This window comes from Leuciscus leuciscus, assembly GCF_965113295.1.
Source record: "Leuciscus leuciscus genome assembly, chromosome: 16".
NCBI lineage: Eukaryota > Metazoa > Chordata > Actinopteri > Cypriniformes > Leuciscidae > Leuciscus > Leuciscus leuciscus.
The window spans coordinates 26,067,069-26,085,414 of record NC_138740.1 but is presented as its reverse complement, the minus strand read 5'-3'; the positions used below and the strand labels follow the sequence as shown (position 1 = coordinate 26,085,414).

The 18,346-nt window shown below is 38.3% G+C and overlaps 1 protein-coding gene and 1 long non-coding RNA gene across 5 annotated transcripts in view; one reads left to right on the top strand and one right to left on the bottom strand.

The window, feature by feature from the left end:
- Window positions 1–18,346, top strand: part of rxraa (retinoid X receptor, alpha a) — a 170,072-nt gene that overhangs the window by 133,479 nt on the left and 18,247 nt on the right. For all 4 annotated transcript variants that reach the window (XM_082141953.1, XM_082141955.1, XM_082141954.1 and 1 more), the window contains 2 exons: window positions 15,535–15,685; window positions 17,253–17,432. In XM_082141953.1, the coding sequence (XP_081998079.1) occupies window positions 15,535–15,685; window positions 17,253–17,432 (331 nt within the window). The remainder of the gene's footprint in view (window positions 1–15,534; window positions 15,686–17,252; window positions 17,433–18,346) is intronic.
- Window positions 2,862–6,769, bottom strand: LOC309478374. Its single transcript, XR_014198954.1, has 2 exons — window positions 4,805–6,769; window positions 2,862–3,570 (listed from the first exon to the last, which is right to left on the bottom strand). It is a non-coding gene; the product is annotated as an uncharacterized lncRNA (long non-coding RNA).

The window sequence follows — 18,346 nt, the reverse complement described above, 5'->3', positions numbered from 1 at the left end:
ATTTATGGGGCTATGTTATATATATAGGCTACGTGTGTATTAGGCTTGCTACGATAGTCGGTGTTACCGGTGTTACACAATGTTCAGTCGCAACACCGGTTTCATCACACACCGCACCGCAAAAAAATAAAATAAATAAATAAATACATTTTAAAGCGTTAAAAATATTTAACGCAATTACGCAGTATCCTTTTTTTTTAATGTCATCCGTTGACTAGCGTTGTATGATCACGCTCTTATTAATGTGAACGCTTTTAAACCATTCAAGCGCGACAAGACTAAATAGACCGCGCTGTAAGTCCTGCCTATTACACACACACAACCCACAGAAAAGACGCGCGTCAATATCGAGTTCTCTTTTGGGCTTGAACAAACACACAAATTATGCCAAAATGTCCGTTTTGTCGCGTGTCCTCCATAAGAGCAGTCTTAAATTATTTAAATAAAGTCTTAAATGAACGTAGAGATTTATGTTAAAATGGGACGCGTGTCAGATCGCGTCTCTGTCAGCAGCGGCTGGTCTTAAAGTGTCATTAATGTTAATAAAAAACAAAACAAAGGTAAGGTCACACGGCTTTTCATAGTTTTCAGTTACGTGACTGGTGCGGAGACCTGGAGTGTTATTTACATTTTTTATTTAGTTTTATTCATATTTTGATTTTGAATTAATTTTCATTTTAAACTTTCGGATTCAACCCATGTTCTCAAGCAGTGAAAAATAGAGGACACTGACAACGCGCTATAAGACAGGACCGAGCAGGTAATATTTAATATGAAACAAAGTCTCATCTTTCAAATTTGGTCAGTCAAAGAAAATTAAACAATAAAAAGGCCTACCGTTTTGTGGCTCTTTAATGTGTCGTGACAGATTGCCACAGTTAAAGCCAAGTTCAAATCCACCGACGTTAATCTACTAACTCTCCTGACTGCTTTGTCGGACAAAAATGGTGGATTTTGATTGGTCAAGCTCAGATCGCATGTCAATCAAACTCCCTGCAAAGAATGAATTGACGCTAATTTAAGCACCAGCTTTTTAAAAGCGATGTGTAAAAAAAAAATCACTCAGCAAAAAAAGAAACATCCCTTTTTCAGAACACTGTATTTTAAAGATAATTTTGTAAAGTTACTGGAAAGGGTGTTTTTTTATGCTTGTTCAGTGAACCATGAACAATTATTGTAAATGCGCCTGTGGAACAGTCCATAAGACACTAACAGTTCACAGGCGCTAGACAATTCACAGTTCCAATAACTTAGGACACTGAAGAGAAGCTGTTTAGGGTTTTGGTGAAAGATTTTAAGAAAGATGCTTAGGGTCCCTGATCACCTGTGTGAACATGCCATAGTCCTGCTGCAGGAGGCATGAGGACTGCAGATGTGAACAGAGCAATAAACTGCAATGTCTGTAATGTAAGATGCCTAAGACAGTCCAACAGGGAGATGGGAAGGACAGCTGATCATCCTTTCAGTGCCAAACTACATGTAACCATGTGTCCCCCAGACGTGTTTACGAATTTGCAAGTGACTTGAGCAGGAGATGCACTGTTGTACTTAAAGCAGCTGGTGGAAACACCACACACTGACTGCTACTTTTGATATGGACCCCCTTTGTTCAGGGACTCTATTCCATTTCTGTTCATCAAATGTATGTCAAATTTGTTCAGCTCATGTCTCAGTTGTTGAATCTTATGTTCATACAAATATTTACACACAAAAAATAGCTGGAATTGGAAAATAAACAGTTGAAAGTAATTTTTTTTTTTTTGACTCTCAGACCATGCAGAGAATGGCAAAAAATCTGACTTTAGAATAAATTATTTTACATAAATACATTAATTTATTACATTAATAAATGTATTTTATTTATTTGATATTTGTGTTTAGTCATATCAGACTTGGTGTAGTCTTCCAACATATCTTTTGTTTGGTGATGTGGCCGCTGTGGCCCTAGATGCGAGTTTGGTTGTGGTCTAGAGAGAAAGAGCTGTCATCTTGCCTTCACTGTCGTCCTGTGATTCATTAAATAGCAGCAAGTACTTGATCCCATGACCCCTGTGGTGCCGCCCGTCAATCTGTGCTGGAGGTCATAACCCTGTGCTCGTTCTCTCACATCAGCTGGACAGACATGCTGGATTATTGGACAATTTGGGCTGCAATAAGTAAAAAAAATAATAATAATAAAAAAGTATTGACAGTGCACCTACCCTAGACTGTCTAGCATAGTACTATATAAATAAAACCTTGCTTATATACTTTTACATTTTAATTATAAGTACATTTCTGTCAATGCATTCTTTTTACTTTATTGTTTACTAGTATTTTTTATTTTTTTCAACAATTATTTGAAAATGGAGGTACGAGTATGAATGATTTCTGTGTTTATCAAAAGCATTCCATAAAAATCTGCTAGTAGAGCTCAACTTGTATTTTTTGTGAAATATTAATGTAAGGCCTGAATCTGATTATGTGAATTTGCAGCCAGTAGTTAACTTGCAGACCGTATGGAGAAGAATTCAACCTTTAATTCTGAAAAATCGAGCACCTCTTCAAGCGAGTATTTGCTCAGCTCTCTGAAGCCTGTGAAGGGAGCAGGATAGAATACACACTCTGGCCTTGACTGAGATACTTTCACAGGGCCTCTAATGAGGAAAATATGCCTCTCTTGTTATTTCACATTCAGAGCCCAAGGTTTGTGGGAAGAGGGTAAAGAGAGAACAAAATTATCAAAGAGACTGATCATGTTTCAAGTTTTGGTTTTATCTACTTCCATACTTTGTCTGTAAACTTGTTCAGTGCCAGTACGAAAATCCCAGTCTTTCCTCACTGTTCAGGTTAATTATATTATCATCTCTAGATATAACCAGTTTTTTTTTTTTTTTTTGTGCTTAGTTTTTTATTTTATTCTGATATCTAGATATTACCAGTGTCTTGTTTTTTATTTCATTATATATATTTTTTTCTTTATTTTATTCAAAAGTCTCTGATATTCTGAAATCTATATTACCTGTCTTATTTTTATTTCAATTTTTTTATATATATATTTATTCTGATCTCTAGATATTACCAGTGTCTTTTTATTCATTGTAATTTAATTTGTAACAAACATGGACCTTTTTTAAATGAAAGTTCCATTCCGACAGAGAGCATATTAACCATCATGCATTGTGCTGTCTCTGGTCTGACCGACTGGTTTGTTTGGCAATGAAGTGCGTTTACAGTACAGCTCAGTCTCTAAAACAATTAGCCCCTATTAAAGAAAGGTCAAGCAAAGTTTAGACCCAAACTGATATATTTATGCAATATGAAACACAAACATCACATTAGCAGCAGAAACTCTTTTCTTGGCGACTGTTGTTAATAGGCTTTGTGCGCCAAAGTGCACACTAGCTAAAAGAGACAGAGAGGAGGAGGACACGGCAGCTCCCTTGAATCTTTCACCCAAACCTGGATGCACTATGACACATCCTTTCTAAATTCTATTGAGAAAAGCAGAAGTGAACTGCTCTTAAAGGGATTGTTCACCCAAAAATGAAAATTTTGTCATTAATTACTCACTCTCATGTCATTCCAAACCTGTAAGACTTGTTCATCTTCGGAACACATATGAGGACATTTTTTATGAAATCTCAAACGTGCTGAGTAACACGAGAATGAACCTCATTGGTTCTCGCTGAAGCTCAAACGTGCTGCGTAACACGAGAATGAACCTCATTGGTTCTCGCTGAAGCTCAAACGTGCTGAGTAACACAAGAATGAACCTCATTGGTTCTCGCTGAAGCTCAAACGTTCTGCGTAACACAAGAATGAACCTCATTGGTTCTTGTTGAAGCTCAAACGTTCTGCGTAACACAAGAATGAACCTGATTGGTTTTTGTTGAAGCTCAAACATTCTGCGTAACACAAGAATGAACCTCATTGGTTCTCGCCGAAGCTCAAACGTTCTGCGTAACACAAGAATGAACCTCATTTTCTTCTTGTTGAAGCTCAAACGTGCTGCGTAACACGAGAATGAACCTCATTGGTTCTCGCTGAAGCTCAAACGTGCTGCGTAACACGAGAATGAACCTCATTGGTTCTCGCTGAAGCTCAAACGTGCTGCGTAACACGAGAATGAACCTCATTGGTTCTCGCTGAAGCTCAAACGTGCTGCGTAACACGAGAATGAACCTCATTGGTTCTAGCTGAAGCTCAAACGTGCCGCGTAACACGAGAATGAACCTCATTGGTTCTTGCTGAAGCTCAAACGTTCTGTGTAACACAAGAATGAACCTCATTGGTTCTTGTTGAAGCTCAAACGTTCTGCGTAACACGAGAATGAACCTCATTGGTTCTTGCTGAAGCTCAAACGTTCTGCGTAACACAAGAATGAACCTGATTGGTTTTTGTTGAAGCTCAAACGTTCTGCGTAACACAAGAATGAACCTCATTGGTTCTCGCCGAAGCTCAAACGTTCTGCGTAACACAAGAATGAACCTCATTTTCTTCTTGTTGAAGCTCAAACGTGCTGCGTAACACGAGAATAAACCTCATTGGTTCTCGCTGAAGCTCAAACGTGCTGCGTAACACGAGAATGAACCTCATTGGTTCTCGCTGAAGCTCAAACGTGCTGCGTAACACGAGAATGAACCTCATTGGTTCTTGCTGAAGCTCAAACGTGCCGCGTAACACGAGAATGAACCTCATTGGTTCTCGCTGAAGCTCAAACGTGCTGCGTAACACGAGAATGAACCTCATTGGTTCTCGTTGAAGCTCAAACGTGCTGCGTAACACGAGAATGAACCTCATTGGTTCTTGCTGAAACTCAAACGTGCTGCGTAACACGAGAATGAACCTCATTGGTTCTCGCTGAAGCTCAAACGTGCTGCGTAACACGAGAATGAACCTCATTGGTTCTCGCTGAAGCTCAAACGTGCTGCGTAACACGAGAATGAACCTCATTTTGTTCACGCACATCAATCAAACATGCTTCAGCTTCCGTTTACCATAACTGATGTGAGTTGCTGAATGTTTATGTGAATAAAAGACTAAATTCAATCCGTTAATCTGTAGAAAATTTCGAAACTAAACTCCTCGATTCATATGGATTAGTTTTACAATCTCTTTATGAACTTTTTGAAGCATCAAAGTTTCAGTTGCGTAGCTGTCAATGAAGGGACAGAAATCTCTGTTTTCATCAAAAAGATCTTAATTTGTGTTCCTAAGATGAACGAAATTCTTACAGGTTTGGAACGACATGAAGGTTAATGGGTAATTATTAAGAATTTTCCTTTTTAGGTGAACTAACCCTTTAAGGGTAACAACGCATTGAGAGTGTGTGATTGGAGGAGAGAGGGCTTTTAATAACAGTTGTTTCAAATGTTCTCAAGGAGGCTCAGCTTGCAGGGGATTTTCAAAAGAGGCAGAAAAGAGGATTTTGATGTTGGTACACAAAAGAATTGTTTGCTCAGTGTGGAGAGATACACTATGCACATTTAATTTTACTTTACCAAAAAAAACTCGTATTCTCTCTCCACCTGTGACTGTGTCCTCAGACGCTGTGAAGAGTCCATGTGATAGGAGCTGCATATTTTGCCTGTTAATTCCTTCTTGCAACCATGATATTTGTACACAATAGCCCTCGAACACAAAGCTGATGATAAATTTCTCAGATTTCATGGTTTTTTTCTCAAGTAAAACCTTGAAATTAGTTGAGGCATTATCTGGCAAGCTCAAGGACAGTGCCTTTACTTTGCGTTTTGTTTGCTCTGAATGCTTGTTTTTTTTTTTGCACTTGGGTCTTTTTGCACTGTGGTTATCACTAGGGGTGTAGCAGTTCAAATTACTCACGGTTCGGCTTGTGTCACAGTTTTAGGGTCACGATTCGGTATGTGCTATGTTTAGGGAAAAAAAGTACTGTCAAATAAAAATAAAGAAAATAAGAACAAATGATCTAATTACAAGCAACGGCACAAATAAATACAATAGAGCAGAGATACAATTAAAATAAACAGTGCTTTTCAGGTTTTTCAGGTAGATCTAATATTAGATTTCAGATACAGAAATTGAATAAAGTAATCAAATGTTAAATAAAATTGCATAATAGACTATAAATGAAAGATTAATCCCTATTAAAGTTACAAAAAGCTATTCATTCAAGAGCAGTGAGTTATTTCCTTGTCTTTTTTTGCTTGATTAACATTAAAAACACAGACAGAAAACAAAATACTAGGCTGCTGTTACTTTGACATAATGCACTGATCCAATACACTGTAAACATGCGTTGTCTTTCTCTACGGTTTACGTTCACTTAAGACATAACCTACTATATTTGCTAGGATACTCGCCAAGATGGGCATGTTGACATAATTTTTTGTGTGAATTTGTCCGTTCAAGCTCAAGACTTGAAAGAGAACTCAAGATTTGCGCGCTGTCTGAGGCGCGGCTCCTGGTGAGCGCACACAAATCTTCTCACAGCGTGCGCGTGAGTTCCCTTTTGCGTCTTCTTGCACTTGAATGTTTAAATTGGCAGGGCTTAAATGAGTTTAGTTTAAACACAGATAGCAATGTGTGCTTTTCAGATCTCACCTGCGCTCACGTGCTATCAACACCTGGGTGATGACGGTGTAAATGACTGATCATATTAGAGCGTACGGCACTCCCATTGAACAAAGATTACAAAAAGTGACCGTTTTGTCCATGTTTTTTGATCATCACTGTTGTAATGTAATGGGAAGCCAGAATATGTATCCATCAACAAAAGCATACATTAGCCAAACACTGTCTGTCTATTTTATGCGTTGGTGCGAGTGTCTGCTGAACCGTGGGTGGAGAACGGTACGGTTAAAAAAAAAAAAATAAATAAAGTAATTTTTTTTTTTACGAGAACCACCCCTAGTTATCACCACGTATGGACTTAATCTTAAGATTTTATTTAGCACAATATCTGGCTTTTTTTTTTTTTTTTTTTTTTTGACGTTTTAGAATATTCAGTTGTTTTTTTAAGAATCAGCATTTACAAATCTCCATGTTTCGTTATTGGTTTAACAATGCAGGCACATGGCAATTGTTGCAAACACAGCGCTCCAGTGATGATTATCCACACTTGGAGATTAGCTCTGGATGCTGACAGCTGTTACGGCTCCATGCAATTATTCCACTATACAGCATTTCTTCTGAGGAAACTGCTCTACAGTTATAATCTGTCTTGGCCCAGCACAGTCTACCAAAGCACAGACATCATGCAGGAGCCAGACAGAACGGAGAAGTGGGTTGAAGATCTGCTTTTCTTTTATTGACTTGACACGGGACTGGAGTTGCACGAGGCTGCAGGATACTGGTTGGTCACTGGTGTCGTCTTAATTGGTGTGCAGATCATTTACATTTGGCCTGAAGAGAATGATGAGGCATACTTGGCTTTGACTGGATTGAATGGCTTTCTGAGCCAGATATGACATCAGTCTTTCTTATCCATACACACAGGTTTTTGGAGAATTCATGTATGCATTTTGCATGTGCATGCATGCGTGTACATGCGGCTGTGTAAACACAAAACAATCAATCCTAAAAGACACTGTCTGCAAAGGCCTTACTGCCTGGTTGAATGGGAATGATGCATAGGGATAAAGAATGTAAATTAACTTTCACATATTTTTGGATTATTAATAGACCAGCTACAATGTGATAATAATTTTCAACATTCTCACAAAAATAATCAGAAACATATATGTAGTCAGTCAATCCACAAAATATATTTTTTACATTTGTATTCATCTGCACTGCAAAAAACGTTTTCTTAGGCTGAATCTGAAATCGCCCCCTATACCCTCAAATAGGGTGCTATTTGAGGGGACATCCATTTGTAGTGGTGTCTGAAACCATAATGGACGTTATTGAGTGCACTTATTCAATCCCACATTGCACTGCAGTAAAGAGTGTACAACTGATGTACGCTCAACGGCTGTCCGAATTCGCTCACTAGTTTTCAATCACTCCTTCAAGTGAACAGTATTAGAGGACTAATGTAGGGAATAATAATGAGGGTTTAGGGAGCGATTTCGGATTCAGCCTTAGTATTTCTGTCTTGTCCAGTAAAAAAAATTGTAAAATTGTGTAAGATATTAAGAATTGTATTCAGAGAATTAATCTTGAATTGCCATTTTTGTTTCTTACCTTGTTTGTTCTTGTTTTAAGCATGAACTTTAGTAAATGTTGTTGCATTTAATGATTAAAACTTTTAAATTATTTAACTTTTAAATCTTTTAAATAATGTATTTAACATTTGGCTGAAAAACAGTGTTTCTCTAACAATAATGCATGCAATTGCAATAATATAATATATGTAATGAAATGTAATGTAATAGTACAATACAAAATATAACTTATCTTGCATTAAGGAAGCCAATAATACAAATATTGAAAACGATTGTTTGCATTATGATATGGCTCTAATGGGCTCTGGCTGTCAGACTTCCAAAACTGCCTTTAGATCTGGCTGAGTGATGCGTGTTTGAGAGTTGAACACTCTGTCGAGAAGCGTTTTACTGCAAAAACCCAAATGACACAGACACTCGCCTTTAGGGCTGATACGAAACAGAACTAACTTACTGCCGCTGACAGCAGAATCCACAGGGACGGCTCCAAATGTGTCTCCCACACTGCTACTGACAGCAGCCTCTATGAGGTCACACTCAGGGTGAGTAAAAAGATCGGAGTGTGAAAGATCGGAGGTCAGATGTTGAGTGGATTATCTGACAAAGGAGGTCGCCCCGCTGCCCTGCAGTGGTTAGAGATAAGGATAAGGCCAGCGTTATCAGCCGAGTTTTTCCATGTGCTGATGTACACATCCCAGCCAAGCGTGGATTGGAGTCGGAGTCTGTTGTGACGTAGCTTCTCGGTGGACAATCCTGGCTATGATTTCAATTTTCATTTGTAAAGTCGTTATAAAAAGGTATTATTATTATTATTATTATACAGAACTATGTTTGGTTGAGATTAAGAAATTGAATGAGATGGAAAAAGCGCAAAAAGTCAAGTGCTTTTTGATAACAGGAGAATAATTAAGTATTTGAAATTATTATTATTATTATTATTATTAGGCGTCCAAGCACTGATTTTCTTTTTTGTACTAATTTTCTTTGTCGTCGTCTTCCTTGTCCGGACATCCTATGACACGTGATTCATCTGAATTTAAATGTTCAATATTAATCCACACATATATTATGATCACATATCTTATGACAGTAAACATTTTTACAGAGGGTTTTTTGACTTCTCTTTTAATCTATCTAACAGTAAGAGGGAATGATTTCCTGTGAAAGTCAATTGCCCTTTTCGAAACAAGTGTGTGTTGCTGTAATGTGTTTCATGAAACTCTTACTATCAATGAGGATTCAAGATGGATTTTGTTGTAAAAAGCACAACATAAGATACATTTTAATTGGATTGCTAATCATCATCATGTGCCATCAGTGCTTGGACCCCGATTCTCGCCGATTGCAGCTATATTAATTTTTTAGGTAAAAGTTTTCAAAGTCTTAATGGAAATTTATTTTATTTTGAAGAATAAATGCTCTGGTGCTTAAACTTCTATTAACTTAACAAAAAAATTAATTATTGATCACAATTATTTGTATGGCAGTCATTCATAATTAGGGCTGCACAATTGATCGCACTGAAACCGCACGCAATTTGGCAAAGGCTGCGATTATTTTATGTGCAGCTTGTCAGTGCAGCACGGCTGATCGGTAGTAAGTGCTGCTCCATCTGAACACCAGAGGGCGCTCTCGTGCAGACATGCCAAATATGCCCCGCCACAGAAGTAGAGAACGCCCATCATTCCAGGAAATCCCTATCGCTGTAGCTGAATAAACAGGAGATTGAAATGCTTTGATTGATTAAATATGACCAATAACTGCCTTATTCTGTGTAAGAAGTCACATCATCTCACAGAGGGATGCTCACCTGTTGTCATGAAGTGAGTTTGGAGTAAAAGCATGTTATTAAATGTCTTTTGTTGGAAAAGAGGTTATTAAATGCTTCTCGTGTTTGGAAAGCTGTTTGACGCATGTTGCTTTTTCATATGCACGTTATAAGTGACTCAAACTCACAGTGCTTTCAGATGGAGCAGCGTTTACAGAGCCGTACATCAATGACAAGCTGCGCATACAAAATAATCGCTGCCTTTGCGGTTTCAAAATCGCGGTAATCTATCTCAATTTAAGTGCGATTACATGGAAATTGCGATTAATCGTGCAACCCTATTCATAATTATGACATCCTATGTATTGCTTCAATGTGCACATGAGATGTATAAATGCCAAAGTCGAGTGCACTCCAGATCGCTGCTCTATGAAGTTGCTTGCTTGCTTGTGAGAAGAGAGCGTGAGTTAAAGGGTGCTGCTGCAGGATTTGGGTTACCCTTTGAAGTGTCCTTTGGAGGGAAGTCTGTTTTTCGGCTTGGTAAGAACAGCTAAGCTCCTCTAAGGTTCCAGATTTATGCTCTTGCTCTCTTTGTGTGATGTGCGTCAACTTTGCCTTGCCCAGGTCATCATTTGTGCCTATCGCATATAATGTATCCATTCATGGGAGAATATGTCTCCTTAAGCATTGTTCATGTCTGTATCCTGAAATTGAAATCAGATTCATGTGTTTTTTCCAAGGACAAGAGTTTTGAACCAAGTCTAAAGCTTCCGACTGAACCTGTAGTCCATAGGTTCGAAACTTGTGCTTTCCACTAAGAAACAAACAAAACAAAAAAGCACTCAGTTAGTCAATGCTGGATTATAACATCATGTTGGATCTAAATGTATAAAAGTTAAGAGGCCATTCACACAGCAATCTTGCATGCTTCTATGCTGTTTTTCTACGTAAAAATGCACAATGCACCAATTCATGATTGGTTGACTGCTAAATTAAAATATTCAACAGAACGATACAATAACATTATTAACCAGTTAATGTAATTTCAAATAAGTGTTTCTGTTCAGAACTATTAAAGGAGTAGTTCACTTTAAAATGAAAATTAGCCCATGATTTAATCCTAACCCTAACCCTCCTGGCTCTTCCAAGCTTTATAATGGCAGTAGATTGCAACCAACAGATTGAAGCTCAAAAAAGTGCATCTATCCATCATAAACAAACTCCAAACGGCTCCTGTGGGTTAATAAAGGCCTTCTGAAGCAAAGCGAAGAGTTTGTGTTAGAAAAATATTCATATTTAACACGTCACAAAATAAAATTCTAGCCATACGCAGTCTACTTGCTCCTCATGGCGTAGCGTAAATATCAGCAGTACGTCGCATTACTTGCATAAGTTGCGCTTTGCACTTAAGTCAGATCCATATGTTCATTTGGCCGGAAGCTAGTTATTTTACTTTATAAAGTTTTAAATATGAATATTTTTCTTACACAAACTCATCGCTTTGCTTTAGAAGGCCTTTATTACCCCACAGGAGCCATTTGGAGTTTATGATGGATGGATGCACCTTTTTGAGCTTAAATCTGTTGGTTTCAATCGACTGCCATTATAGCTAAGCTTGGAAGAGCCAGGACATTTATTAATATAACTCTGATTGTATTCGTCTGAAAGAAGAAAGTCATATACACCTAGGATGGCTTGAGAGTGAGTAATGGGGTCATTTTCATTTTAAAGTGAACCACTCCTTTAAACTTGATTTGGATTTTGTTTTTGTTCATGTCCCTTTTAAAATGTTGTTGTTTTCGTTCCTTAAACCGGTTCAGAGCTCTGATTAAAATAACAGGTTTGGAATGAGATTGAGTATATAATTACATAAGTTTTGATTTTTGGACCGTATCTTTAAATAGTAAATCAAACTCGATATCCAATCCTAAAGTAGGCCTGTAGTATGAGCTAGCAATGCCAAGGTCATGGGTTCGATACCCAGGAATGCAAAAACTGATGAAATGTTGGCTATATCTTGAATGCAATGCAAGTCACTTTGGATTGAAGCATCTGCCAAATACATAAATGTAAATGACCTACTTAAAGCCACTTGTCGACATAGTGTGTGTGTGTGTGTGTGTGTGTGTGTGTGTGTGTGTGTGTGTGTGTGTGTACATGTACTTTGTACATGTTGTGTCTGAACTTTTGGGATGCCCCCTCCTCTCCGTACAGCTTAAGTGTCACAGCACGGCTGGCTGATCATGCTGTTTTTACTCGGGGCACTTGTCTGACACCCTACCCCTCAAAGAAGAGTGCGTGATCATGTATGGGAGGGAGGATTATTCTATTTACAGTCACAAAACTGAGACCCTTTAATCCTTCTGTAACACACACACATACACATATAACCCTACACACAAATACAGCATTGAGAGGGAGTTTGGGCAGATTGAGTTGCATGTTGAAAATAGCCATACTGTGATAGAGTCCTCTGATAGTACAGCTCTGCATCTGATAGAGACGAACTACAGAGGTCCAGCAAAACAGAGAAACTGAGGTATGAAGTGGAGACGGAGGCTCATTTTAACAGCTGCTTTTGTTTGTGAACTAATACACAATGTGTGCATAGGTCAAGTGTGAGAGACTGACAGATGAATTAATTCAGTTGCGTCACTTTTGCATACAGTATTTCAACCTAAACCTGCATCGTGTCATGGTCAATCTTTACAGCGTTTTTCGCATTCCTCTTCTTTTTTTTTTATGAAAACTCTACACGCTGATTTAGAAATGTCATGGTTATGCATTTGGCAAACACTTTCATCCAAAGCAACTTACATTGCATCCAAGGTGTACATTTTATCAGTTTATGCATTCCCTGGGAATTGAACCCATGACCTTGACGTTGCTAGCACCGTTCTCTACATTGCACTATTTTCTTATTTTCTTATTATTATTTATTTACTTTGTGTTATTTTATCCTTTATTTCATGTTATTTTAGATTATTTTATTTTAAAAGACATTTGTATTCAACTTTTCTTGATCATGGTAACCAGGTGGGGACCAACAAGGTGGTAAAAAATTTTTTCCGAAATGACGGCATTTCCATTAACCGATGTTATGCGAGTAAAACTTATTTTTTTCCTCTTGCGATAAGTCATTCCAAAAATCATGGCAATGGATGTTCGTAGGTTTACGTATATCGCAGCCACCCCTCTAGCCATTCTTTTTAATCGAAGTAGACGTAAGCATGTTATCCAAGCATTAATGGCAAGGAAAGCCACGTACGAGGTGTTTCCTGGTGTTTCTCCCTTTTATCTGCTTTAAGGTCTTGATCAATTGTGGCATTTCTTTGTTGTTTAGAATCCAGTAATCCCATAATTCTTTTGTCTTTTATGAGTTTAATAGGTTTTCTGTCCAAACATACCTTGCCGCCTTTAAAGAATGATCGACTTTTACTTATGCCAGGTGACCTGTAAATGCTGTAAATTTCCATTGCAGTTTTGCGAAATATTCCTTTTTCGAATTGCCTGAAAAACCACCTTATTGCAAGTGTAAAAAAAAGTTTGCGATATATGTGAGTTTTCATTGGAGAGACAGACAAAAATTCATAACAAAAGGCATGTATTTCTCTTGAACTGACAACCTTCAAATAAAGGATGGCATGTGTAATTTACTGCCGCCCATCCTTTCTTTGCTCGCTCATGATTAACACCTCTCTCCATCAGAATGGGCTGCACTGTTACGGCCCCTACAGCCTTGAGTGCCTTCAGTGTTTTTCAAGGACAATGAACATTTCTGACAGCATAAATCAAGCAGAGTGAAAGTACAGGGGCTTTTGTCCACAGCGTTTTGCCTGTTAGTTTTTTGACTGATGGAATGAATCATACAGAATGAAAGAGGAGCAGTTTTCAGAAGTGTTAATCATGTTTTTGACAAAGATTCAATCTTTGAGTGTTTTTGTTTGTTTGGTTTCTCTTTTTTGTGCAATTGGTCTGTTCGTTTCAGCATTCAGTATTAGCAGCAGTCTCTGTATTCAAGGCATGTTGTGGTTATCAGTGTAATAATGAGTTTGAGTATATAATATATAATAGTATATAATATGTAATAATGAAGTATGAGTTTAGGAGAAAACAGTCAGTTAAAAACTTAAGATGAAATATGAAACGTGATGTGTGATTTAAAAACAAAGAAAAATATCACTTGGACAGGATATTTTGTTGTCGTTTGTGTAAAATTAAGTGTATAAAATATTTAGTTGTGTGTTTAAGATCCACAAAATTCTAGCTGGGAAATAAACCTTAGAAAGACAAAGGAGTCTGCCATTTAATGAAAAAAAATTGACATCACAGAATGCTGTTAAACACAATATATCTTTTTAAAAGTGATGGAAATGATATTGTGGTGGCAATTCAATAGGGCTAGAGTGGTCTGTCTGTGTCCAGTGTCCTCTAGCTATATGGCACTCCGCAGAAGTCTAGCAAGTCTGCATGTCTCACATACTCACATCAACACACAGCCTTGGTGTGAAGTGGGAAGTGACGATGCTCCTTTTGGTCTAAATGGGGTCTTTATCAGGCCTCTCTCACTAGTTTGACTGCTAGCAGTGTTCTGGCTAAAGCATGAGAACAAGACTATGGAGGCTCTCACATGAGTGTTTCTGTCTCGTGGCCAAGAGCGCGCACAGTCCCAAGGTCTTTACTAAGTCTGTCATGCTTTTAAGAGCCTCTCAAAAATCTGTCCCTGGCTAAACATCTACTATATTATAAATGAAATGGCAAAAGAAATTAAAATGCATGCGGACATCAGTTACCAATGCAGAGAGACTACGCCTCTTATCGCTTCTTATAATAGCCAAGATAGCATCTGTCAGGTTTTTTTTTATTTTTTTTAGAACAGCCTGTTGGATCCTTAGGCAGAGTGTCTACCCGTCGGCAACATTCATTTACTCAAAACCCATGTGTGACTGATATAATTAAAGTGTGTAATTGAAAATGAACATGTGTAGAGTGAAATGAACAGGATGTATCTGTTATTGTGATTGCTTCTTGCTCAGTTGTTGTGTCATTACCTTAGAACGACTGAATAAAATGTGCACAAAAACATTGGCTCACATTGAATAATAAACCTTTGTGATGAATTTAGATTTTTTTTTTTTTAGCTGTCATCTCCAAAGTAATTTTGAGTTTCTCTGTGCTTTTCATTCAAAATACGCATGCGAGAGAAAATAAATGTCTGGATGAGGCCCGCCAGACACATTTTAGCTTGGAGAGAAAGAGAGAGAAACAGAACCACGTCTTTATTCCACTGTCCCGCTAAATATTTTATTGCTGCTATTCTAGCGTAGAACATGTGCACTGCTGGTGCTGGATATGAAAAAATGAGGCTGGGGACACACTCAGCATCCATTTCTTGTACTTACATTGTGAGAAAGGAAGAGAGAGAGAGAGAAATTAGATGAGAGAACCTCTGTCTCGCGGCACAAAATCAATCTGAAATCTCAATGCTGACCCATCAGGTCGAGTCTTGCCCCGTTCTGAAGTAATTGACAGAAAAGTCAGGGCCTTGTGGAACTCAAGCTCGCTTTCACCCAGGCCTTTAGAGATGATATGTTGACGTGTTTAAATGATATGTGTTGTTTGTTTGCGTATATTTTGCAGCTGAACTCGCCCATGAACTCTGTCAGCAGCTCAGAAGATATCAAGCCGCCCCTGGGCATCAACGGTGTGATGAAGGTGCCAGCCCAGCCCTCGTGCACCCCCCTCTCCCTCACCAAACACATCTGTGCCATCTGCGGCGACCGCTCCTCAGGTACCAATACACATCTGTATACAAAAGTATATGTGCAAAACTGATAGTTTATCCCCAAATGCACATCCAAATGTTTTGCCAGTGTTGCTCTGCAGGGCTGGTTGGGATAGAAAAAAGCTAAAAACCAGTCTAAGCTAGTTTTCTGGTCTTCTATGCCAGTCAGGATGGTTTTTTGGTTGATTTTAGAAAGGTTTTGGGCACTTTTCAAATTGTTGATCAGCTAAACAAGCTAAACCAACCTGGGAGACCAGTTTAAACCAGCTAAAGCAGCGCGATGCAATGCAACCAAAGACAATAGAACCCATTATAATCAGTGATGTTTTCTACATTGGATGTGGTGATGTGTGACCCAATAGTAAACTGATGCCTCGTTCTATTTTGGACGTACTTCAAGCACTTGTGATACTTCTCACAAGGAAGGTGTTTGGCACGTTAGGCACGTCAACTTCTCATAGGAAGGACAAATGGATTTGCAATGGTCGCGTCCAGTGTAGACAGCTTCTAGCTGTTGCGGCGCGATGCGACACGTCAACGGTCACGTCTGGTGTAGACACGGTGTAAGAGTCAAAATCTGCATCATTTACAACAGGATCTGCATGTTCATGGGTTTAAATATATATCAAATATTTTTGTTATAAGAGATAATATAATACAGCTTTGTGCATCAAAACCCTTCCTTTCCTGGTAAAAAATTTACTTGATTTTCAAGTCCATGAATTTGCGACAGCTGAATGTAAAAATGTTTGACAATCTGAAGCATTTTGAACGTCTCCTGCACATTTTATAATTACCCAAAAATCAAACAGTTACGCGCGTTATCAGGTCCTTCAAAAACTTAGGTTGGCTGTCGGTTGGAATATTAGAACTAAAAACATTGTCATAACACTCATGGGTACTAAATACATTAAATAATGTTTATTATAAACTTGACAGGTGATTTTAACAAAATGTAATTTGATCACTATCTCTCTGTTTGCAATAAAAGATGATACATTTTTACATATGTTATATATAATTGCCCCTTAGCAGATTTTGACTCACAAATAGTCCAGCCCCAAAGGCACACTGTTAGGTCATTGTTGGTGTGCAGAGCTAATTGGGATGGGGGAAAAAACAGATAAAAAACCAGTCTAAATTGTTGTTCTGGACTCAGCTGGTCTTCTAACCTGGTGAAGATGTTTTTAGAAGGGTGTTTGAGCATTTTTCAACTGGTCGACCAGCTAAATAACATAAATGTATTCTTTATTTTACCAGGAAGGTCCCATTGAGATTAAAACAAATTTAAAATCAGACTGAGAAAGACTAGCTTATGTTGGTTTAAACTGTTATTGTTCAGCAGGGATACAATATTTTATATAGCAGCACAGATACACAGTATTTACATTGTTTACACTAGTGGATACTTGTAGTTGTCTCTGAATATTAAGATGGGTTGGAAGTTGTTATTTCAACACACTTCATTTGAAAGGTTGAAGGATCAAGTCCCAAAAGTGTGATCCATGAATTATTACCAATGTAGACCTGAACATAACCCCTAAGACTAAATTTTTTTATTTTTTTTTTACAGGTAAACACTACGGTGTGTACAGCTGCGAGGGATGCAAGGGTTTCTTCAAGAGGACTGTGCGTAAAGACCTGACCTACACTTGTCGAGACAACAAGGACTGTATGATCGACAAACGCCAGCGCAACCGCTGTCAGTACTGCCGCTATCAGAAGTGTTTGGCCATGGGCATGAAGAGAGAAGGTACAGCACATAAAGTTGAGGATAGAAGATTCTTCTTTCTCACCCTCAAAATTTATAGCACTATTCACTCCACCAGCTCTCATTAAAATGAATCCCACGTAAACTCCCCTTTAGCATCCTTTCATGTTAGTGCAAAAGGACTTGGTTGAAGGAGTCCATCGTTCTTTGCACTGACTGACCTGAGCTTTCCACCATGGAGCGAGATGTTTTATGCACTCCATGTCCCCTCACTATTAGGCTCAATCTCAGCTCTGTGTGACTCTAGAAGAAACATTCATATTACTGCATTCAGCCATTAAATAGTCAGACTGCAGGTCAGCACTTAATTAGTGCTTGCATTATCTCACGCTGAGACATCAGTCAACGAGTCCATGATGCGCATGAGGAACGGTGACTATCCTCGAGATTCCAGGTAGTGTACTTCACCACATACTGTGAGAAAACAGGAAATGGTTAATCGATACAAGGTGGTATGTTTTTTTGTTATTTTCTCTCAGATAGGCTTTTTTTGTCGCTAAATATAGAAGACCATCTTGTCTCCCAAATCATCACCTGAGGCAGAGAAAGATGAAAGAGAAGGAGAAGTGAGGGTTGGGTTATCACACTAAAGAAAAGGGGGGCATTAGCACTTTTTGCACACTTGTCCCAAGAAAAGGAGAAGCATGCTAATAGAAGATTTTAGCACACAGCTAGTAGAATATTGATCTGAGAGACTATATTTTGCCCCTCAGTCAGAGAAAATCATTTTAGATTTATGAGATATCAGAATTTTTCAGTGTTGTTTTTGGAAATATTTTGTCTGCTGAGACTAGTCTTCAGTTTTTAAGGTGGAACCAATGAACTCTTCTGTAGCTAAGTGTGGCACATATACCCGTTCACATATAGACATGCATACACACACACACACACACACA